This window comes from Apodemus sylvaticus, chromosome 3 (genome assembly GCF_947179515.1).
Source record: "Apodemus sylvaticus chromosome 3, mApoSyl1.1, whole genome shotgun sequence".
NCBI classification, from domain to species: Eukaryota; Metazoa; Chordata; class Mammalia; order Rodentia; family Muridae; genus Apodemus; species Apodemus sylvaticus.
Window position 1 is genome coordinate 141,892,703 of NC_067474.1, and position 24,796 is coordinate 141,917,498.

The 24,796-nt window shown below is 48.3% G+C and overlaps 1 protein-coding gene across 1 annotated transcript in view; it reads left to right on the forward strand.

Annotated features, from left to right (window-relative positions):
• The window catches only part of Csmd2 (CUB and Sushi multiple domains 2), a 563,664-nt gene that overhangs the window by 200,618 nt on the left and 338,250 nt on the right, over positions 1-24,796 (forward strand). The window contains exons 4-5 of the mRNA XM_052177421.1: positions 6,494-6,688; positions 18,116-18,323. Coding sequence (XP_052033381.1) covers positions 6,494-6,688; positions 18,116-18,323 — 403 coding nt within the window. The remainder of the gene's footprint in view (positions 1-6,493; positions 6,689-18,115; positions 18,324-24,796) is intronic.

A 24,796-nucleotide genomic window follows, 5' to 3' on the forward strand; every position in this document is an offset into this window, starting at 1 on the left:
TGAATGATGGGAATGAGTGATACAGGAAGTGACATGTGAACAAAACCCCAATGGAACTCTACCAATGGCTGCCAGAAGCTCCGGACACTTACAGTGCGGACGTATGTGCGTCTACATGAATTAAATGAAAGGGGAGGCTGCTTGTTAGTGGACCAGGAGTTCAACAATTGTGGAAACCAATTACCAATGGCACTGGGACAGTATTCTCTATTCTATCAAGACCTGTTTTTGAGGAGGTTTTGTGGTTTATGGTAAGACATTGTATTAATTGGGATTCTCTAAAGAAATAGAAGTGATAGAATGAAAATTGTATAAATGTATATGTCTAGATAGATACATAGACACATAGATGGATACATAGATATAGATATATACATAGATAAATAGATGGATACCTAGATGAATACATTAGATACATAGATACATAGGTGAGTACAGGGATGAAGGAAGGAGGCAGAAAGGTCTACAGGGGTCAGATCACAGATGGAACCTCCACTTGGATTTATCCTCAGAGCAAGGAAAGGTCTTCAAAGAATCCTTTAATCTCTTTACCTTTATTCCTTATTAATCTGCCAAACCATTAATTATTCTCTAATGAGTCATCAGGAGGTCCTAGGGCCTGCCTTTGCTGGTGTACCTTGGGTACTTTATGGTACCCCTAGGGCACTAATCAGGACAGTGCATCAGAAGCAGGGGACCTGGTAGTAGTGAGTATTGGTCCCACAAATCCAGGGGAGAATGGTAAATCTTCACCTGAGGAAGGAGGTGTGATGTTCAGAGAATAGGGTGTGGCAACGAGAATCCAGGGAACTCCTTTTGGGAGGAAAGGGCCTTAGTCTGCACAGGCCTGAGCAGAGAGATTCCAGCAAGCCAGGCTGACTAGAAAATGAAGGGAAGCTTGTTGTCAACCTCAGCCTCCTCTTGCCATCTCCTGGAATTGAAGTTATAGTTCAGGAGCTTTGGGTTCGGTGCTGGCACCAGGCTTTGTAAGATTCTGAAACCTCTGACCCCAGTGCCAAGGATGGCAAAGATCACCAGCCTGAGTCATAGGAACAGGCTCAAGGTGGAGGGCTCGTGTGTGACAAGTGTCAGGGTGAGCTGGACAGGAGAGGGTTGCTGACCTTTGTGGGGCCTTTGGTTCTTGTCTTGGTGTATTTGACAAGATCAAGCTCTAGATCCATCTGCCTGATTGGCACACTCGTTCTTCCGGAGAGGCCAGTGTGAGTGCTGGGTCTACAGCATGTTGGGTGTTCACACGGGACGGTCAGCCCAGGAACAGCCCGGTGTAGGTGAAGGAGATGTGGGCTCGGGGGCCGGGCACTGCTAGGCATACCCTTCCACCTTGCTTCTTGACCTGCTTTATACATTCATCCCTGACTCAGCACCCCATCTTCCCTGGTAACCATGTGTATCTAAGCAAGACGTCACAGTGCCTCTGTCCATAGGTAGGTGGGAGGATTGGGTAATCTCACCAGGCTAGTTATTAAAGTTTTGTTAGAATTATTACCCACCAAGCATTATCCTATGAAATTAGACCAGTCCAGAGCAAAAAAGGCCACCAACTGCCATTCTCACGGCAATGTATGTACTGCTATGTACTAGAGCAACACCATAAATCAAGGATTGGCAAATTGACCATAGCAGGCGATGTCTCATCCTTGATGTGAAGTTTACTTGAACATATTGAATTATATGTGAAACTGTATTAGTTTTGGGAATGGCAGTGTGCACCTGTCATTCTAGCACTTTGAAGATAAGGCCGAGGGAATCAGGAATTCGTGGCCATCCTTGCATCACAGTGAATTTGAGGCCAGCTTGAGCTTCATTAGACTCTGCCTCAAAAAAAAAAAAAAAAAGATGCAAAAGAAAGGAAAAAGAGAGGAAGGAAAGAAGAAAATCACATAAGCAATGAGTTACATTCACAAGTCCAAGCACTCAAATGGCAGACATTTTGAAGGTGATAAGCATTGTGGGTAATGCAGAAGGGTCTGGCATCAGAGTCAGAGCTCTTACATCCTTCACCCCAGCCCCTGGCCCTGCCCAGCCAGATGCAGACATACCTGGCCACGAGGACTGGTCTTGCTAAGACATCAAGACATATAGAGGGTGCTCAAGGATAGCATAAGGGACTCCTCCCTATATGATAGCAGCCTGGCATGATGTACTTCTAGCTGAATTCTAACCTCAGAGGACAGCCATTGCCCTATAATCACAGAGACTATTGATTGGCAAGAGCCGGGCTTTGTGAGAAGGCAAAATTCCCCACTGCTAATCTACAACAGAACAGTTCAATGCCAAGCACAGCTTTAATAATACCATTCTGGGCCATGTTGGATGTAAATATCCCACTCATGATTTTGTAAGCAATCAAAGGGAGGTTTTATAGACAGGAGAGCAAGATCAACTATAATATCTATGCCGGGGGTGGGGGGGGGGTGGGAAAAAAACCTCATGGAGACATGTCAACGACATCGACAAAAGAAAAAAAACAAACCAAAACAAAAAATCCTAAGAACTTGTGCAAAGACATCTTTGTGGTGCATCTCTAGTCTGTGCCTGTCCAAAGACCTTCATTAGACACAACAAAAAGACTATACTTTAGACATTATCCTTGATATTATTTAGTGTAGGATGACAAAGTGTAGGATGGTTACAATAATTTTTTTTTTTTTTACAAAAAAATCAGTATTAAATGAGGGCTCTCAAATGGTCACCTCTAACTTCTAAAGAAGTCCTTGTCCCCAGAGGATTCAGGAGAAAGAGAGGCATCCTGCCTCTCAACAGAGCCAGGAAGACCTGGGTTCACAATCAGGCTCTTCCATTGCTAACTGCATGTCCTTGGCCAAGCAAGTTGCTTCTGCTCTCTGCCTCAGGGTTGTCATCTGTGAAGTGAAGACAACACAGGTGTGGCCTACAGGTTCCTTTGCTACGTTAAGTAAACTTGTTACCCAGGCCCAGAAGCATACTGAGTACTCAGTGGATATTAGAAATAAAATTTTAACTTCCATGGTAGCCCTACTATGTGTTGAATTATCCCACAAATCTGTCAAAAGACCTAATCCCCAGTACCTGTTCAATGTGACCTTTGGAGATAGTCTTTGTAGAAGATGACTTAGTAGAGGACATGGAGGTGTAGCAGGAGGACCTCAGATGAGTGGGGACACCTAAAGGGACACATCTGTCCACTAAGAACCCCAGAGGTTGCCAGCAGCCAGGAAAAGTGGGAGGAAGGAAGGAAAGTTAATCCATGCCCCCATCCCCACCCCTATCCTGGCAAGACCTTCTGTGACCCTCTGGCCTCTGTAATTATGGCTGATGACAATGACAGAGTGTAGTTGCTAGTACCCACTTGGTGTTACTTTGTTACATCATCAGCCCTACTGGCTAATAAGGCCTTTAGTAGAGAAAAACTGCCCCACCTCCAAACAAGGAATGGAGACACAGAGAGGCATGGGGTGAAGTTTGCATCTCTGCATCCTGCCAAAGATGGAGCAGCTGGATTCTAACCCAGCCCTTGCTGAGCCCCAAGACAGCACATTCTTCCTTCGCTGTGTGACCTGTTTGGATCAGAGATTGGGATTTTAAAAGCTGATGTGAGGTGTGGACCCCACTCATTACAGCCGGGTCCCAGTTGAGACCCATTTCAGAGTGGTCTGATTATGAACAGCTCATTAAGTAAGGAACGGTAAGCATTTGAGAGGTGACTTTAAAAAAAAAAAAAAAAGAATCAACTTTTACTTATAGTGACGTTCCAGTCATTAATTTCAAAGGAAGAAAGCCCAAAGCAGAAGCAGGTTCATTAAAAATTTGACATTAGTAATTTAATTAAATTGGGTCTTTGCGTCTTGTTGCGGAAAATGAAACGTTAGTTCTACACCAGTTCTCGGTCGGTTCTCCATCAGTTCCCTCCCCTCACCTTAGCTTGCTTGCTTCTCTAAATGTTTACCTGGCTCCCTCCACCTCCAGTACTCACTCACACACACATACTGTCTGTGCTGTAAGCCAGCAGCAGGACACTGTGAGAAAGACTGTGTGAATTCGGAGTAGGGGATGATGGGAAATGCAACTGAGCCAGAAGTGGGGCATCTTGGGAACAGTTGGGCAAACAGGCAGTAAGGGATTATGGGAACTGCTCAGCGAACCAGCAATGTGGGGGTGGTGATAGGAAATACTGCTGAGCCAGTAGCAGGGTATTCTAAGAAATGTTCAAAGAATCAGCTGTAGAGGATTATGGGAAATGTGACTGAACCCACTTGAAGTGTCATAGGAAACAAAAAGTGGTCAGCAGCAGTGGAGAATCATGGGAAAACCTGAGTCAGCAGCTAAGGATTGTGGGAAACATCCAGTGAGCCAGCAAGAGTTGATTATGGAAAATGTGTGAGCAGAGGCTCATGGGAAATGGTAGCCAGGGCCAACTGACAGAATAGCAGAAGCAGATTCTTGGCACCTGGTTCATCTGACCTGTCAGGCAGGAGTAGCGAATGAAGTAGGAAGAACTCTTGGGTCCTTAAAATTATTCCAAAGCAAGCCTCTGAGGATGGAGACCCACCTAGATAGGTATTGCAAACGCTGAATACAGTAGGCCCACAATAAATGTTTGTTGCAAAAAAAAAATGAATTGATACATGAATAGATGGCTTAACTAATTAGCCCATGATTATGCCCCATTAAGTACCAGGCACTCTGTTAGTCTCCAGAGTGCACATGTGAGTCAACCCCACCCACTGTCTTCCTGATCCTGAAACGCAGTAGAATGAAAATGTGGTACGTGTAGCTTTTATCAATATCACACACACCCCGACAATCACTGGCTGTGTGAGGAAAATGAGGTTCAAAAGCCTTACATGCCTCTCAGTCACGCAGGAGACAGAGCACCTGGCCTCAGACCCAGAGTAGAACGGCTCCAAATCCTGCCACTTCCCTCTGCATGGAGCTGCGACCTTGGGGAGGGAAAGAAGGGTGAGGAGGAGAGGAAGCTGGAGAAAGCTGTCTTATAGATGGTGGAGAACCTTAGGTCTGGAGGAGAGGGTCTAGAAGGCACCAACAGCAGTGTGGGCAGGAAGAGGATGCCGAAAAGGCTCTAGGGAGGCCAGCGGATGCAGCCTGCTCTTCATTTTCCTCCTAGCTGGCCACTTCAAGACCCCTGAGCCATACCTTATCTTTCTAGAACCTTAGCGTATTTGTCCCATCTGTCTGAAACATCTTTGACCTTGATAATTCTTGCTCACCTCAGAGTTCTGCATAGGTGTGACCTTTATAGGAAGTCACCCCTGAGGCCCTCCCTACCTGGGCCATCTCCCACTATCCCAGGGGTAGGCCATCTTTAATAGTGCCCAGACCTTCCAGGGGGCTGAAGGTTTGATTCACCTGTTTTGTGCTCATGTGCATGCCAGGCTTAGCCCCTTGAGAACTGGAGCTTGTTTAAATAGTTACCAGGAAGGTGCCGCCGCCGTGATCTCCGTTTACCAGTGAGTGACAGAGCATCTAAGAGACTTTGTCTCGGCTCCAGGGAGGCTCTGGAGTTTGTGCTCTTCCCATTATTCTGCTACAGGCTTCTCGGGGATGGCTTCATAAACAATTGCTGGCAAGGGGATGGGGGAGGCCGGAGACTCACAGACAACTGAACAGTGATCCAGTCCCGCTGACATCTCTGCGGTCACTGTTCTGCGGTGCTCTGCTGCGGTGGTGGGAAGGGTGGCCTTTGGAGGTCAGGCATTTTCCAACCATGAGAGAGGAAGCTGGGACCGGAGGAAACAGGAGACATGTGGGTACACCAGTGCTGCCTCCTCCCTCCAAGGCTGACAGGTCACGATGCTCTTGCACTCTCTCCGAGGCTATTTGCTCTGGATAATGACAGGACACACGCAAGGGCTTTGATTGCTTGGGCTCCAGTTACATACTGTACAGCCTGTCCCCAGCTCCCAGGCCGTACTCTACACAGGCCAGCCAGATGAGGATTTAAGTTTGTCTCCCTTCCTCTCTGCTTAGCCCAGTTTCCCCTTTAACTCCCTGCACCCACCTTACCACAGATGCTTCTGCTGTTGGATAGAGTGGCAGTCACAAAAGAAAGGACACGGGGTTCATAGAGAGATGAGTAAGTTCCATCGAATGTACTCCTTGACTCTAGTGTGTTGTTTTGGTTTTGTTTTTAAATCAAGGCAGCCATGAGCAAGAAATTAGTGTATTCTACAGGGTACGGGGGGTGAAGGTCCCTTCTCTAGTTACGAGGTGGAATGGAACTAACACCCAGTGCTGCCTATGAACAAGCAGAGCACATGGATAGTAAATGAGCATCCTCAACCTCTGACCTCTGGGACGTAACCCATTCTCTAGTGATTGGCAGCTGAGAAAGGAGAACGGGTCAGTAGTGGCCAGCTACATTCAGAGAAGAAATGAGGTCTCCGCAGGTGGCCTGGCCCAAGGGAAGTTGCCAAGACCTAGGATGTTATAGGTTCAAGCTTGGCTCACCAGTTATGTTCCCCTCTCTTCACAGTTCTCCCAAGTCACACTTGTGGGAACCCAGGGAGGCTGCCCAATGGTATCCAGCAAGGCTCCACCTTCAATCTGGGCGACAAGGTCCGCTACAGCTGCAACCCTGGCTTCTTCCTAGAGGGCCACGCGGTACTCACCTGCCATGCCAGCTCCGAGAACAGTGCCACGTGGGACTTCCCTTTGCCTTCCTGCAGAGGTAGGTGACTAAGAGGGCCCGGTAGGACCTGGTGGCGTCTGAGAAAGGAGTCCCAAACTTCTAGTGGGATCTGTCTATGGGCAGAGTTACACCCTGTCCAGGGAGACTTGGATTCTCTTTCATGGGAATCTCAAATCTAGGAACACTGAAGGTTGTTGGGTCCCTAGATGCTTTCCCCAGGGTCCCCAGACCTACTTGACATCCTAGTCCTTAGATTTATACTCCTCAAGTTGCTCTCTTATTAAGAAATTCACTCCAACTTTGTGCCCTGCTCACTGGCCCCATCTCAGAAGAGCCTGCTCCCATCTTGTTAGAACCATCACTTTTAGACACTCATCCACGGAGCATTCCCCCAGAAGATTCCTAATAGCCCTGTGCTGGAATTCTTCCTTTCTCTCCTATAAATTCAACTTTTCTCTCAGTTCTAATCAAGCAGAGACAATGGTCACCCTACTGTTCTTCATTGTCCCACCCCACTCATCATAGCCAAATAAGTGTCAATCATTCCTATTTGATAGAAAATACAGGAAAAGAAAATAGGGAGGAACCAAACAAAGTGTATACATTTTTTAGCCATGGTGTGTGTGCAATTTGTGGTGGTTTGAATATGCCTGGCCCAGGAAGGAGCACTATTAGGAGGTGTGGCCTTGTTGGAGGAAGTATGTCACTGTGGGGGTGGGAAATGAGACCCTCCTCCCAACCACATTGGGAGCCAGTTTTTTCCTAGCGGCCTACAGATGAAGATGTAGAACTCTCAGCTCCTCCTACACCATGCCTGCCTGGATGCTGCCATGCTCCTGCCTTGATGATAATGGACTAAATCTCTGAATCTGTAAGCCAGCCCCAATTAAATGTTGTCCTTATAAGAGTTGCCTTGGTCATGGTGTCTGTTCACAGCAGTAAAACCATAGCTAAGACAGCATTACTTTATTACTACTGTGTTCATTGCTGTAACAAAAATACCTGACAAAAGCAATTTACATAAGCAAGGCTTATTTTGACTACCAGTCCAAAGGGGATACAATGTATCATGGAGAGGAAGCCATGCTGGCATGAGTTCAAGTGGCTTACTGTGCCTGAAGTCTAAATACAGAAGGGGGGAAGAAGGGAGGGAGGGAGGGAGAGAGGGAGGGAGAGAGAGAGGGGGAGAGAGAGAGGGAGGGGCTGGTCTCTTACCTTTTTAATCATGCCAGGATCCCAGGCAATAGGAGGATGCCACTCACATTCAGTATGGGTTTCCCTGTTTGATTAAACTCTGGAAATGCCCCCAGAAACACATCCAGAGGTGTGTCTCCTAGGGGACTCCAAAGCTGTCAAGGTGTCAAAATCCACTGTCATGCTGTCTCATCATCATCTGCCCTTGCATGCTAGATCTGTTCTTAGATTAAAGTATATACCTGGGTTGGCATTATTCTGCCTGTAGGTGATTTTTAGTTCCTCTAAAGAACTACCATCTTAGCTTGCTTCCTGTTGCTATGATAAAAACATCATTACCAAAAGCAACTTGGAGAAGAAAGTTTTTTTTTTTTAATTTGGATTAAAGTTATAGCCTATTACCAGAGAAAGACAAGGCAGGAACTCAAGGCACAAAGGAAGCAGGGGCCCGTGGAGGGATGCTGCTTACTGGCTTTCTCTCCATGGCTTACCCAGGCTGCCTAATGGCTTTTATCTCCTAGGACAACCTGCCCAGGGGTGGCATCACCCACAGCAAGCTACCCCCTGCCCCTACCACATCAATCATCTATCAAGAAAATGCCTTAGAGACTTGTATACCGGAAATATCATGGAGACATTTTCAGATAACTCTAGCTTGTACCAAACTGACAAAAACAAGAAAAAACCCACAGCTACCAAGACCACTACTGAGTGCCCTACTCCCACCCCTACTCTAGGTCCTGAAAGTGCCACCAGGCTTGCTACCCATTCTGTGTTCACAGCTTCTTCAATGTGGTCTAACCCTACACACTGTCCCAATGGATATTGCCCCAGTCAATGGGAATTGTTCTGGCCTTTAGACTGCCTATCTTCCCAATGGCCCTTTGCACTACTGATCAATATTGTTTTTAAAACAAAAATTCCATTCATTCAATTTTATCAATGATGATGCAGGAGCCAGACACTGTGGTGAATGCCTGCTACCTCAGAGAAGAGAAAGCACACAGCAGCTGACTTTCCTAACTCCACCAATGTCACAGGACGAAAAGGCCCGTTCTCCTTCTCCATGATGTCTTAAATACCTTCCTACTCAGTATCCGTCCTTTCTGTTTACTTGCTGTCACTCCCTGTCAGCTGGCTGCTTGCACCGCCCCTTGATTTCATTTAGCTCCCGGATTAAAGGGATGCGTGTTAGGGCTGAGCCGCACCACGACAAGACTTTCCCAGTTCCCAACCTTGAGTTTCACAATGTGATCAAATGTCCTGCACCAAACCAGTCTCTTCCCCCTAAGCCCTCATCTTCAAATCCCAAAGAAGCAGAATACACAGGTGCTTGCGTGGGAGAGCCATTGGCAGCTGAGACATGTCTGCAGATAGTTCCTCTGCTTCAAGTTTGAATTGCTTCTCTGATGAATCTTTCCTCTCGAAAGACTAGACTAGCCCCAGGGCCAAGCCGCTCTCACCTGCCTCCATCTGCACAATTTATTCTCAGAAGCAGGGATGACAATTACCTGGCAAGCATATCTATTCCCTTCTCCCCGCTCACATGACCAGGCATCATCAATTGATCCCAGCACCCTCGCCTGCTGGATGGAATCCATCTTCCGGAAGACAAACCGCTCGTCAAGCTTAGTGGGTGCTACCTCATGCTTCTTTATTCCTCCAAGAGAATTGGCCTCACCCATGCTGTCCTTCCATCACAGAGCCCTTGGGGACTAGAGCTGTTGCCCCTCATCTTCTCATGTCCCATATCTTGCTCTGGATCCATCTCTTTTTAGGAGGTTAGCATCAGGAAGGACCAAGCTGGTTGGGTCTGACCTTGGATCCCTCACCACAGGTGTGGAGCCCTATGTGTCCTGATTCCATGTGCACCTGCCATTTTTTTATACTGTCCTTACCCATACCCTGTTCTGGGGATGTCACCTTTAACATAGCCATCTTCTGAAGGACATGCCAGCATTATGACATGATACTAGAACCAGAAATGGAGAAATAGATGAAATCCATACGTTGTAATCCAGGAAGCAGAGCCTTTTTTAAGCACTGCAGACATTACCTGCTTTGCTCCAAGGCAGAAATTAATACAAATATAATCCAAGTCTCATCCACAGAGCCCATGTTCATCCTGTTACAGCAGAATTCCTCTGCCTATACCTTCTAACAATGTTCCTCAACTTCCTCTTGCCTAACTCCCAGTCCTGATTCTCCTCTGGCAACTACATTAGGAACTTGAAACATTTTCTGGACCCTCTTATTGCCATACAACCAAACCCTCTAAAATTCAATGAACAGAATCCCAGAGGCCTTTGCAGGACCGCATTATTCACCAGAGGGTATCACAGTGCCGGACTTACATCTCTGCACAGCAGATAAGTTCCCACAAACATGTGACTGTTCCTGAGCCTTGTGGCCTGGCCTTCCCCGTTCTTCCATCTGCTCTCCCTTGGTCACTCCAGCTGCCCCTAAAAGACACAAGATGTCAGCCATCTCTTCTTTCTCCAGCCTCGTCTGCCTTGAGGCTCCCTGCACTTGATCTTGCTTCAAGTCTTCAGTTCACTTTGAAAACACTTAGGAGCCTGGTTCCCTCCTGGTTTTGCATCCCCTAATGCTCCCCTCTCCCCTAGGGTATAGAGTGGCCTTTGAGAACTCCCTCCTTCAAAGAAACGGGGGCTGCCTGCTACAATGTCTTTTGCAAACCCCAGTAAACGAGACAAGTGATCTGGTCCCCACCATCCACTGTCTGTCTCTACACTGGGAGCAGTGGTTCCCTGCTGACGGCAGCCACACCACATCTGTGGTCCATGAGTGTGACGTGTAGGACACTCCCCTAGCATCCCAGCATCCTGTAGCTTCTCACTCTGTCCTGATTCTTCTCTTCTCCAGTGCTTCCCTCCTGGATTCTCCCTATGTCTCTCAGAATCTCTGATCTTTAGTATGGTAGCCTGCTCTGAGCTCCATCCCTGATGGAAATGACAGCTCCACTACAGCCCTCCTTGGATGCGTATCACACTCTGTTTATCCAAACATTTCTTTTTCCCCAAACCCGCTCTTTTGGTTGACTCCTGCAGTTTTATGAAGTATTGCTACCCATGGTGGCCAAGGGAGCCACCCATAGGCCCTGCACCCTCCCCTTGGTCTTCTGCTATAGACTGGACCCTCGAAACTGCAGACTGCCCCCTACCAGAGCCACACACCACCCCATCTGTCCTCTACTGTAACAGAAGGCACAGGTCTGATGGAATTCCCCATTGCTTAGCCTCACCCCAATAACTCTTCCTCACGAACTTTGACATTTGTTTCTTTAACATGGAGCAAAGGACCCTTCTAGAAAAGTAAAACAAAAACAAAAACAAAACAAAACAAAACAAAAAAACTCCAGACCAGCTTGTCCCCTGCTGTTCATTCTCCTCTACAGCAGCTTCCACATGAGCCAAGGGAGAATGCCTCCATCTGCACACAGAAAAACTTAGGGTGGAGGCTCCCCAGTGCCATTGGGGCTGTGGCTGAGGTGCAGTTACTTCCTTCTCTCAGTTCAGGGGTTCCCCCAAACCCACAGATCCCTGCCTCTGTTGATGCATCCTCAGTAGCATAATTGCACATCAATCTTTCTTCATGCTGTTCTCAGGATGTCAAACCTTCCAGGAACAAAAATACTCACTGGTTGCCCAAGCCATGACAGGGACCCCAGCTATGCCAGGGACCACAGTGGTATCAGCATGGCTGGGTTCACACTCAGAAGGCCTCCCACACAGGCCTCTCCAGGGCTGGTATCAAGAGCAGATCAGCCTCCCCACCAGAAAGCTGTCTGCAAGTATTCTCTGAATGAGTAGCAGCCTGACTAGGCCTTAGTACCCAGCAGGCATGCCACCTGAGAGGGTGATTTGTGTAAGACACATGGCCAAAGCTCCCTAAGTTTTGCTAGAAAGCCCTCTCCAGAGTACCACTGGCATGGGGGTGGGGCACAGGATGTAAGTCACAGGATAGGCAGAAGGGGGCTGTGGAGCAACTGGGGTTCCAGGCACAGCCGTCCTGAAGCTGACTCTTAAGGGGCCCTCCTTCTGAGGATCCTGGCCCATCTCGGTTCTGTCCAGCTAGCAGAGAGCAGAAGACGGAGCCTGTGATGTGCCTTTGATGTGCCTGCCACTCTGGGCACATTCACAGAGGCAGACATCCCTTAAGAGACAGGAGCACAGTTGAAACTCTCTGATCCACAGCAAGGAAGACCATGTGTGCTGCAGCAGCCAGCCTCTGACTCAAAGAGCATCAGGCCAGGATCAAAGGAACCTTTGCGGAGAGGGAGGGAATTCAGAGGCACAAGGGGCCAGAAAGCAGGTGAGGGTTGGGGAGGCTGGCTGGAGCAAGATGGGTTTGGTCTTAGAGCATCATGACAAGCACTGCTGGCTGCCACCAGACCCCTAGGGGATAGGCATTCTGTCAGCAAAGTCTGGACAACAGGCCTCAAGGATCTGGGCTTCAGTTTGGGGTGTTACTCATAGGCCTTGCTAATAAGTAAAGGTTTAAGGCTGACCAGAAAGCTCTTTCTGAAGTGCAGTCTAGAGAGAAATGATGATGGAGAAGTGGAGGGTGACCGGGACAGATGCCTCCAGAATCACAAGAACTATCTTCTTCAGGGAAAAGTTTGAGGGTGCTTGTGAGCTGGTGATACGGGAATGCTCCTTCTGCAGCCAAGGGGAGGTTTAAGCTAGCCAGGACTATGCTGTGAGGCATCACTGACAGGAGTCAGATGTCCTGGATAGGAGTATAGACAGTAGAGGACCCAGAGCCTGCTGCATCTGTCAGTCAAATAGTTTGCATGTAGGACATTGCTGTGTGGCCTGGGCCTAACTGAGCCTAAGCTGTGTGGTTGCAGTTCTGATAGTTGACCTCCCACATTCCTTCAGGCTCTTCCCCTTTTTGCCACTGTTCTTCCTGGAGCAGGATAAGTCATGGCCTGGGGTCTGAAGTCACACCCCTGATTCAGGCAGGTCTGCACCTTGTCACTTATATCGACTTGCTAAGAGGCGTTGGGCCAGCCACTCAGTCTCCCTGTGTCCATTTTCCCAGCAGTCATTGGAGTAATGGCACTACTGAGTTCAAAATAGACTGGGGTTCTGCTTATAGATGCTTCTGGCGGAGGGCTTTGTTCCAATGACTACTGTGATTCTCTGCCACAGACACTGCTGGCCAGCACTGATTGACATGCTGGCCCTGCTTTGTCTAATTTAATGCTTACAGAAGCCTAAAGAGGCCACAGTGTTGCCAGTTCCTGTTGTGAAGGAAAGGGCCCAAGCCTGGAGAGGTGAGGTGGGTGGCTTTGTTTCTGGTGAGAGTAATGGGTAGGGAAGCTGGGACAGCCCAGGGCTATGTTCCTGATGTCCATGGTCTTGACCATCTCTGCCCCTGTGGGCAAGGATGTTGGCAATCTAGTGACCTCGGCAGGGGACATACAATCACAGCAACTCATTGACTTGTTCCACCCCCTTGCTGGGGCAGAGTTTGAGAGCTAGGCCCTCTGCATGTTGAGGTAGAGACGCCTAATTGATCTGCCTGAGTGCAGCTGGATCACGCATGGTTCACTGAGTCCTGTGAAGCAGACAAACAGGTGTGAACTGGGCCAGTTCTGAAACCGTAGACTCCTAGATTCCGATTCCAGCTCTGGCACAGGTTGCTGTGCCTATGGGGCTGTTTTAATCTCAGCCTCAGTTTCTTCACTTGTAACATAGAGGTTGTCTTAGTTTCCTCTTCAGTGGCTGTGATATGACACTGATTAAAACAACTTAAGGAAGAACAGGTTTCTTCTGGCTCAGAGTTCAAGGTTATAGTCAACCACAGCAGTAAAGTCAGGATGGCAGGTGCAGAGAAGCCAGGGTGGCAGGTGCAGGGAAGTCAGGGTGGCAGGTGCAGGGAAGCCAGGTGGCAGGTGCAGGGAAGCCAGGGTGGCAGGTGCAGGGAAGCCAGGGTGGCAGGTGCAGGGAAGCCAGGTGGCAGGTGCAGGGAAGCCAGGATGGCAGGTGCAGGGAAGTCAGGGTGGCAGGTGCAGGGAAGTCAGGGGCCAGGTGCAGGGAAGTCAGGGTGGCAGGTGCAGGGAAGCCAGGTGGCAGGTGCAGGGAAGCCAGGTGGCAGGTGCAGGGAAGCCAGGTGGCAGATGCAGGGAAGCCAGGGTGGCAGGTGCAGGGAAGCCAGGTGGCAGGTGCAGGGAAGCCAGGTGGCAGGTGCAGGGAAGCCAGGTGGCAGGTGCAGGGAAGCCAGGATGGCAGGTGCAGGGAAGTCAGGGTGGCAGGTGCAGGGAAGTCAGGGGCCAGGTGCAGGGAAGTCAGGGTGGCAGGTGCAGGGAAGCCAGGTGGCAGGTGCAGGGAAGCCAGGTGGCAGGTGCAGGGAAGCCAGGTGGCAGATGCAGGGAAGCCAGGGTGGCAGGTGCAGGGAAGCCAGGTGGCAGGTGCTTGAAGCATCCACCATTAAGAAAGGAGACATGAGTGCTGCTGATGCTGCTGTTGAATTTCCTGTCTCCTTTTATACAGTTCAGGATCCCAGCCAGGGAATGGTGCCGCCCACAGTAGGCAGGGTCTTCCCACATCAATGAGCACAGTCAAGAGAATCCTCCCACATATGCTCGGGGCTCCTCCTCTCGGGTGATTCCAGTTTCTATCAAGTTGACAATTGACACTAACCTTCACAGGGGTGTCTTGGCTAACTCAGTGCTCTGCTGGCCCATGAGGGAGATTCCACAAAGAGATTCCTAATCCATCCTGCACTGATCAGGTTGCCATCACTGTAACTAACAAATGGTCTTAGTTGGGGTTTTTATTGCTATAAACAGATGCCATGACCATGGCAACTCTCATAAAGGAAAACATTTCCTTAAGGCTGGCTTACAGTTTTAGAGGTTTAGTCCATTGTCGTCGTGGCAGGAAGCATGGCAGCAGGCAGGCAGGCATGGGGCTGGAGTAGGAGCTGAGAGTTCTACATCTTGATTCGCAGGCAGCAGAATGGGATTTTGTTCCACATTGGGCAGAGCTTGAGTGTATATATGACACACTTCCTCCAATAAGACCAAACCTCCCGATAGTGCTACTCCTTACAGCCAAGTATTCAAACATGAATCTATGGGAGTCATACCTACTCTAACCACCTCACAGATACATGAGAGAAACATGAGAGGCAGAAGGATATGTTTTGGTTTGTGGTTTCAGAAGCTCAAAGCCAATATCAGCTGGTTCCCTTGCCTTGGCTTAAGAGGGGGCAGAACATCATGGTTGCAGGGATGTGTGGAGGAAGTGGTTTACCACAAACATCAGAATGCAAGAAAATGGGTTCTCTGGGCAAGAGATGGCCTCAAAAGACACATCCCCTACTTCCTACAACTATGCCCCACCTCCAGAAGTTTCCATCAAATCATGAACCTATCCGTGTTCAATCCATGGTAAAAAAGGCATGACGCTCAGAACCCTTTCACTTCTTGATAACTGGCTGTCCATGCTGGGGCCAAGATCAACATGAGCCCTTTGAAGAGTACTTTGTGAAACTGTGCCAACCAGGAAGAGCTCAAATGTAGCTCTCCACTCAGGAGACCCAGATGAGGAGACACTCTGTGTAGAAAGAATCTGGCTAAAGATACTATTCTTATGAGCTGCTATCATTACCCAAAGCTTCCATTTGTGGGTCCAGAAGGAAGAGGAGCTGATTTCTTGGGGCATGGAATAAGTTGGGTTTTTTGTTTGTTTGTTTGTTTGTTTTGGTTGGGTTTTGTCTTGATTGACAAGCTAGTTAGCCTTAGCACACTGTACATAACCTTTTCCCATGATGCATCTGGCTTTGATCGTATGCACATTCACTCCTGCACAGGGTGATAAATAGGGTTTCTTCCTAAAAATTCATTCTGAGGTTGCCTTACTGGATGTGCACCTAAGCCAGTTCAGACTAGATAATTATCCTGCCCTAGTTTTAGGATAAGCTGCAGGAGGTAGTTGACCTCAAAGTTACTGAGGGTTTCTAGAGAGCTACAGATCAGAGTGGCTGATCACTTTGTTGGGGGAGATGGGGTACCACATCTCGGTGCAAGTGGTAGAATCCCAGCTCTCTAAGTGCATTGTTGGTGTGTGTGTGTGTGTGTGTGTGTTTGAAGCCATGAGGGTTCAACTTGGGTTGCCTACCTCAAGGCAACGCCTTTGCGAGTCAGGGCCCTGCTTCTTCTGTTTTCACTCTGGAATTTCAGGATAATGACTCCACTCCAGGGCCTGTGGGATTTTTGTTCCTCTGATCCCAACAATTCTGAGCAGGAGGAGATGGACAGAATCTGAGGAACTAGTTATGGGTATATATGGTGCTTTGAAAGCATATGATGGCAAAAGCCTGATTCTAGAAAGATCTGTAAAGCTTAGGCCAGGCTACCATAGCACCCAGGCATCCCAGGGTGCTCTGGGGAGAGGCCTGGCACATGCCTTCCTTGTCCTTCCCATTCCTCCCTGCACTGTAAGTCACTGAAAAGCTACCAGAGGCAGAGGCGACAGAGGGATGGCTTTCTGAAATTATGGCTAATTGGAGAGACTTCAGGAGGCGCTAAAGCCAATCATAAATAAAGCCATAAGCTTGGAAAGGTAAATATCAGTGTGACGCACCTGTACCCGGGTGCATGACTTGATGGTGGCGCAGGAGGCCCTCTGCCAGCAGAGAAAGTGTAGATGAATATTTTAGGGCTTGGTGTGAGCTGAAGGTTATATTTTATGACTCCAGGGTTGTAACTATGAAATACGACATCTTGTTTAAAGTGCAAGGAAATCTCCAAACAGCTTTTACAGCATCTTCAATCAAAATAGGATGGTTCCAGGGCCAGGGGGTCAGAGGAGTCCAAGACAGAAGAATGACATATTCTCTGAGCACAGGTGGCTCTGGCCTCATGGTTCTCTGAGACCTGGTTCTTGCTTGCAGCATGATCCGGGGTCCCTGGCTAATGCTGGGATATTTGAGAAGGACTTTAGCATGGAAGACACTGCCATCCTGGTAGAGTCAGTCAGCTAAAATCCTGTCTTAGCTACTTTCTGTGTGGCCTTGACAATATAATTTAACCTCTCTGAACTTCAGTTCCCTGCTTAGTCCCTTGGTTCACCAGATACTCATTGAATGCCTATTTTACGCCAGGAAATTTGCTAGCTGCTTGGGCCAGAGAGCAGTCTTGCCTTCAGAGAGTTCAACCTCCAGATATGAAGGAATTGAGAATGCCAATGACCAAAGACGTGTGGGAAGTAATTATAGGAAAGCATATGGTGTGTGTGTGTGTGTGTGTGTGTGTGTGTGAGATAGGGGTGGTGTTTCTAGAACGATCCTTGAAGAAATAACACTTAGGCTAGCCCCTAAAAGTCTAGGAGAGAGCTAGGCAGGCTCAACAAGAGAGCAAAGATGCAAAGATTCCAGAAAGAGAGATAAAGGTAAAGGTAAACTTCGGTGAAAGGAACCATGAACCACGAGGAAGTTTGTGATGACATAGCAGAATGGGGGTTGGGGTGGGCAGGAAGCCAGGTGTGTGTGTGTGTGTGTGTGTGTGTGTGTGTGTGTGTGTGTGTATGTGTGTATGTGTGTGTGTGTGTATGTGTGTATGATGTGACTGTCCTTTGCCTGATCTTGAGGGACTGTTTCCCGTCCCCCAGCTTCTGCCATCCTCTGTCCCATCTCAGGCACACCTTCTGCCCCTCACTGAGCACCAAGGGAGCCTTTCTACTCAGGCTCTGGCTTCTGAATCCCTGCTGAGATCCTTTACCACAGCTCAGCTCTCCTCCTGCAGGCGCAGCCCAAACCATTCAGCAAGAAGCAAGCCTGGCGTCTCCTGCTGCCCTCTTCTCCCTCCCACTGTGGCTCCTGCAGGGCTCAGGCGCCCTATGCTTTCATTGTCCACCTTGCACTGCATCCTCTGTCCTCCTATTCTTCTCTCAAGGTTGGGGTGAATGTCCCTTCCTTCAGATGTCCCTAGCCCCAGAACCTTCCAAATGAAGCCCTTTGTCTCCCTCCTCCAGCAACTGCCTTTCCTCATCTGCTCTATCTAGTGAACTATTTATCCTACAAAAGCCAGATTTAATGAGGCCTCTTCTGCTTCTCCTTCCCTAGTTGACTCATTTAAGCAACATGTTCTGCTATTTATTTATGTCCTTAAAGAGTGTGCTGTCCTCTTAGGACACCAGACTGATAACAATTGTCACATGTCAGGACCCTTTGTGTCCCAACGAATAAAATCAGGGCCCAGGAATTCTACCACTCACAGGAGCCTCTTGTCTTTCCCCATAGCGGATGACGCCTGTGGAGGGACCCTGCGGGGTCAGAGTGGCATCATCTCCAGTCCCCACTTTCCTGCTGAGTATCACAACAATGCCGACTGCACGTGGACCATTCTGGCTGAGCTTGGGGACACCATCGCCCTGGTTTTTATTGACTTCCAGCTAGAGGATGGCTATGACTTCCTGGAGGTCACAGGGACCGAAGGCTCCTCTCTCTGGTGAGTCTCCCGCCAGCCCCCCCTCCTTCCCTCGTGGCCTCTGCAGCTGGAGAGGACTGGACTGTCCAAGGTGTCTCTTACATCCTCCTCCCGCTGGCTTGTTTTGAACTCTGGAGTCCTTGCATCTCATCATTAATGAGAAATCGCTGGCTGCATGGTTTTAAAGTAGAGATGCGTTTTTTTTTTTTTAAAACAGGAATTTCCATATCTGATTTGAAGTGTGTCCTTGGGAGTTTCAGGATGGAACTTAACGGAGGAATCAGAATTAAAGCTGAAAGTGTTTTGATCTCATGACACAAGCTTTGGACAGGGTCTCAGCAGCACTGTGTGGAATCTTGTTGCATTTCTGGATGACACAAACACCTTCAGGGGCCATGGCTCTTCTGAGCACTGCTGGGGTCTTGAGATGTGAGCAGTGCCTGTTTGGGGAGCAATGGAGGGGTTCGTCTCCCTCTTGCCAACTGTGACAGGGGCCCACTCTTCTTCCTGAACATCATGAATACTCTCAGATGTTGGCAGGTCAGGGAGGAGGAGGGACATGGGAGCACTGGGGGCTTGACATTCATTCTTGGCTGGTATCTACAAGCTCTGACTGGTGCGTGCCCAAGAAGGCTGAAGATTGCTTAGGGAGGTTGTGTGACCAGTCTTTCCAGTTATGTGACATATAAATGTGTGCTCTTAGATCACAATGAGACTCTCTTAACTGAATGATGATGTCTAGGAGGTGTTTGTGGCACATCGGAATCCAGCAGGAAAGTTTCCAGATGAGGAAAGGCTGCCACAGGCATCTTTGTTAATTCTTTTTGCAGGGATGGCTCAGGACATGAGACAGTGGGGCAGAAGGGCATTGCTGGATATTCCAGGCAAAGCAGGACTTAGGGGCTTGAGAGCCAGGGGAGGGCTAACGTGTAAGGACACAGACAGGGTAGTTCCTGGGGTGGCGGTCAGACAGGGAAAGAAGGAGCTGGAATGGAGAGGACAGATGCAAGGCTATGATTATGTGACTCCTGCCTGCCAGTTATCATGGTGGCAACAAACCTTCCTGAGCCAGGTAGCAGTAGAACACACCTTTAATCCTAGCACTTGGGAGGCAGATAGATAGATTTATGTGAATTCGAGGCTAACAAAGTGAGTTCCAGGACAGCCAGGGTTGTTACAGAGAGAAACCCTGTCTTGAATTAGAGAGAGAAAAAGTGAGAGGGGAGGAGAGGAGAGAGAGAGAGAGAGAGAAGAGAGAGAGAGAGAGAGAGGGGAGAGAGAGAGAGAGAGAGAGAGAGAGAGAGAGAGAGAGAGAGAGAGAGAGAGAGAGAGAGAGAGAGAGACTCCTGAACCAGATGCAGCCCTTTGAGGAGTGTGCTCTTTGTTGGGTAAAGAAGTCTACCTGGGAGGTTGGGTGCTGTGGCCACCTCTGAGGTTGGGAGTTTGTAAATGTGCCTCTGATCAGTGCAGGAGCAAGGAACTGGAGTTCCCTTCAGCTGCTCAGCCTGCAGACCCTGGGGCCCCAGGCTCATTTTGTAAAACACTCATTCTTCTGACAGCAAATGGAAAATATGAAAAGACAGAGAGATGGGATTAAAACCGTGGTGTGCGCCCCTTTGGCCTTTTATTCTTAGCTGGCTATTTATATATTTTATTATGAAATAGTATTTGAATATCTCCACTCATGTATTTTTAACTTAGCACGGAATCATGAGAATCTTTCGTGCATCATTAGAGTCCTCCAAAATAGATTGTGATGAAAGTGGCGATTACTGAGTATTTCTCACCGGTGGGTGCCCAGGCCAGTTCTAAGTTCCTCATAGCTCTAAGGTCATTGCTTGTTTGTAAGATTCCTATGAAGTGAGTTGCATATTTTCTCTCCCCTTTACAAAAGAGGAAAAATAAGGACCAGAGAGCATCTGCTATTTGCTTTAGGACACAAAGTGCTGGGGCTGCAGCTCGGGTTAACACCACTCAGAACCTGTCTTGCCTGCCAGCCACACAGTCTGTGATGGGTTCCCGTGGCTCTGTGGCTGGCTAGCAATCAGTGTCTTTTTCTCACTGTTAGGATTATGCCATGGTTGGTTTCTTGGGTCTGCTGTTTTCAGCTTCTATAAACAGATATAAGGATAAATGTTCTTACCTGCTCCCTCCCTCTCTTCCAGCCTCAAGCCTGTTTGACTCAGTTATTTATACATGGGTCAAACAATCTTCTATGGCTTCTGCCCCAGCCATGAGTCTGCACATCACCTGAACTCAAACAGATCAGTGAGACATTCTGGACTGGTACCGAAATGATTTGTAATTTTCCGTTTTGCCACCTAAGGCTATTTTAAAAGTGAGCCTGCTGCCTCCCAGCACTCAAGTCCGTCAAACAAAGGACACCAGTGGCCTAGAGTGTGGCAGGAAATAATCACTTGGCAGCCTCAAGGTGATGTAATGAAAGGGGGAGGGGGAGAGAACCACAGATAAACACCCTGGTAGCCCAACCTCAGAGCCCACCAGCATGTAAATAACATCTTGGAGGTCTTAGTCTCTCTGGTTCATACTGGCCTTCTAGAACCAACATCTCCTCCCCACCACCACCAGTGCATGTAGTGGAAAGGCTATTACTACCACGAGCCCTGATCTGGATTGTTCTACCATGTTTAAAGAGCCTTAAGACTTAGACTTTCTCTCCCTTCATTCATTGTATGGGATCAGAAGATTGACTGTGAACATATACAGTGCTTGAATAACCCCAACACAATCTGCTCTACCCGTGATACACATATGCCACTACAGTACCCAGACATACCCCTCCATAGCACTGCCACAGATGTGCCACAAGGCCAGAACCCGACCCCCTTCACAGCTGTGTGTATGTATGTAAACACACACCTGATTTTTTTCTTTTTTTCTTTTGGCTGACCTGGGATGGGGAGGTGCTCTCCACAGGTGCTGCTCTTACCCAGAGGGTAGGCTTGACCTCTGACCCCCAATGGATCCCACACCTTTCCAGCACATTAAATGAAAATGTTCTGAGCATTGTTATCTTTAAGAGATCCTGATACATTCAAAGCCGCAGGCTTGGGGAGGCATAAAACTGTTTCTGTGTGGGACCTGGGTCTCTGGGGGATATCAGGTCAGGTTGAGATGAGAAGTTATTGTCAGCTGGCTACAAAGATGGCCTCTCCTCGAATAGGACAATCATGGCTGGAAAGGCTGAGGAGAAACTGCTAGACCTATCCTCCGCCCTCCTCCCTCTGTCTTGTGGCCCATCCTCCCAATGCAGGGGCCGCAAGTGCCACCATGCCATCTAGACGAGAAAAGGGCAGCCTGGGAGTTGGCTACATGTGGCCTTAAGTAGCTGTCGAATCCCAGGGGAGTAAATGATCCTTGGGGCCTCGGTTTTCACACTTGAAAATTAGGTTCATGCAGAGAGAACCAAATGTGTACACAGCTGCTAGGCTCCTTCCTAGTGTAATACTCCCAGTCCGGAGACCACTCCAGGTCCATTCTCTGTCAAGATGTGACACCTCTGGGGCCTTGACAGACTCCACTCTCACCCTCAGTGTCCCTCACATCACTCCTCCTTCCTTTGCTTGCTTTTGTTCATGTAGTTACAGACATGAAAGTTCCGGTTCACAGACAGTCAGTTTCAATGTTTTGGGGATACACTCACTTTGAAAGACCTTGTTTTAATTATTAGGCATTTGACACATGGAATTTAAGCACACTAGAGCCATTTGATCTCAGCGACTTTTGACTAGGTGTTTTGTTGAGGGACCATCAGAAGGAGGCGGAGTCATAAGATGCATCGTGTATGCCTGTGGGCATCTGCTCGTAATATCTATTTGCTAACTCATTCACAGTCATCAGTTAGCTTGGGTTGTTTGTGTGCTTCCTTACTCCCTTGTATTTATTTTTTATAACCATTTATTGAGATCTTTCTATGACTCAGGATTTTCTAGATGCTGAGGACAAAAACACAGACCAGGGTCCTGGGGAGTTATTCATTCAGTCCACAAACATTTTTTTTTTTTTTTTTTGTAATAGCCACGCACTATACTGAACCCTGGAGCTCACAGCTAGTGCTGGGGGGAGAACATTATTCAATAGTTTACAATATCATATGTTAGATATTTTTCTAAGAGGAATAAAGGCGGTTCTCCCAGGGCCTGAAAAGAGAAATGCAAGAACCATTTCAAACCGATGTAAGCTTCAAAGGAAATGTGTTAGCTTCTGTCACTGAAAAAAATCCAGGAGTTGGCTTCAAGTACTGCTGGATCAAGGTGAACACATGATGCCATCTCTCCCCCCTGGGGCTTGCTCTCCTATGGATTAGCTCCTAGGAGATGAAGGCTTTCTCCCTGAGTAGGCAAAAGAGATTCCCACCAGGTCCCTGCCACCTCCTGTGTTAGCTGTTCTAGTAGGAAGTGGTCATAGTACTTTCTTTCTTTTCTTGTATTATTTATTGAGGACTTCATACATGCCTTTAGTGTTTGGACAAGCCCCCCCCCTCCCTCCAGTTCTTCTTCTGTCCCCACCATCACCGCCCCCTCCCAACTTCATGTCTTCTTTTCTTCTTAACACATGAAGTCCATTTAGCACAGCCCATATGTACATGAGTGGAGGCCACTTATTGCAAGAGGGATATCCTCTCAAGGACCACATCCCTAAAAAAAAGGACTCCCCTGTCCCAGCAGCGATCAGTTGCCTGGGGTGCCTCAGTAGGTATGAGACTCCCTGACCTACTGCCCGCACCACACTAGGATTTTGCCTGACTCAGTTGCCCAGCCACTGCCAGATCATATGGTGACTCCCCTGCCATGCCCAGGAAGCACTCTTTAGCTGTAGCCAACCGCTGCCTCTGGCTCTTATACCTGTCCTGTCCCCTCTTCCATAGCAATCCTCAAGCTTGTGGGGGAGGGGATGTAGTATTGATGCTCCATTCTAAGCTGAGCACTCTGCAATCTCCTCTTCTCTGCATGTTGACCGGTTGTGGGTTTCTCTGTCAATCATCATCTACTGCAAGGAGCCTCTCTGATGAAGACTGAGAGATGTACTGATCTGTAGCTATAACAAGGCGCCTTTAGGATTCAACGTAATATTACGTCCATTTAGCAGAATAGTAGTGGTAGGCCTGTGATCCAACCCATCCATCTTGGATTCTTGACCCATTAGTAGGGCCGAGAAAAAGTTCCCTTTGTGTAGAGTGGGCCTTAAGTTCAATCAGAAAGTGTTTGGTTACTCTCATAATATTGGTACCTCTGTTGCCAGTGGGCATTTTTTTTTATCTTGGCTCACTAGCCATTAGCAGCTTGCTGGGTTCACAGCTCAGTAAGACTTCTTCTCCCCAGTAGCATGAACAGCACCTTCCAGCGCTGTGAAAGCTAGCCAGTAGGGATGAAGCTTCCAGGTCACTAGTAGCTTACGTTTGAGTCAAATGTGTAGTGTCTTTGGCAACGGGCTCTTAACATCACGTTTTGGAAGTGCCCATAAGAGTGGCCAAGAACAATAACGATATCCTGTAATGCTTTGGGGGCTGATATGGGACCCCAGACTTTCTGCTGGTACCTGCAAAGGCAGTAGTGCCACAACTACACAGTCATATACCCACCCCACAAATCATTGAAACCAGAGATACTCCCATTGGCCAGAGGCAATGGAGTAGGTTAAGTCCAAGGATGGGAACCCTGAGGTCTAGAAAGTTGAACATTAAGACTGTCTGTCCTTCAGAAAAGTTGTCAGTCTTTTGACATATTGTGTCTGAGACTCTAAGTAATGTGTCCCCAGGGGTGGGTTTTATGTTGAGATAAAGAATGAATAAGATTTTGCCACCAACCTTTAACAGGAAGGAAGAATCCCTGGTGTTGATAAGCCAGAAAGGCTCCCTGGTGTGGGGGGCACTGTAAGCTGGGTGCAAGGGTGGGGTAGTGCGATGACAGTACACAAACCTCAATGAACATCCAAAGAGTGTGGGCTCAGGGAGGGTCTGGCCTCCTGTTCACAGGGAGGGTTCCACAGTGACAGAAAGCCACTGAGAGCCTTCAGTGCAGGGGCAAGAATACTCTGAATGTTAATGGAGTCAAACTTGACAGCCCAGAAGGCAGCTGTAAAAGTTGTTTGCAGGCGCTGGGGCAGGAGAGGGACCAGCCTGGGCTGCTGTAACTCTGAAGTGGGGAAGGGAGAACATTAAAAACATCTCAGATACAGGGTTGGAGTGATGGCTGAGTAGGTAGAATTCATGCCTAGAGCATCCTAAAGTTCAAGGCCATCCTTGGATACACCGCAAATTTGTGGCTAACCTGAGCTAAGTGAGACCTGGAGGCTTACAGGAGGGGTCAATGAAGGTAGAAGAGGAGTTTGGGGTCATCCATATCTCTGGCTGAATAACTGTGGGGGCCACATTCTGAACAAAGTATGTGTGTGGGGAGAAGGCGGGGCTAAGGTAGAGGATATAGATGGTACTTGCTGACCACTGTAGCATAAAACAAGCATCGAAAGGAGTC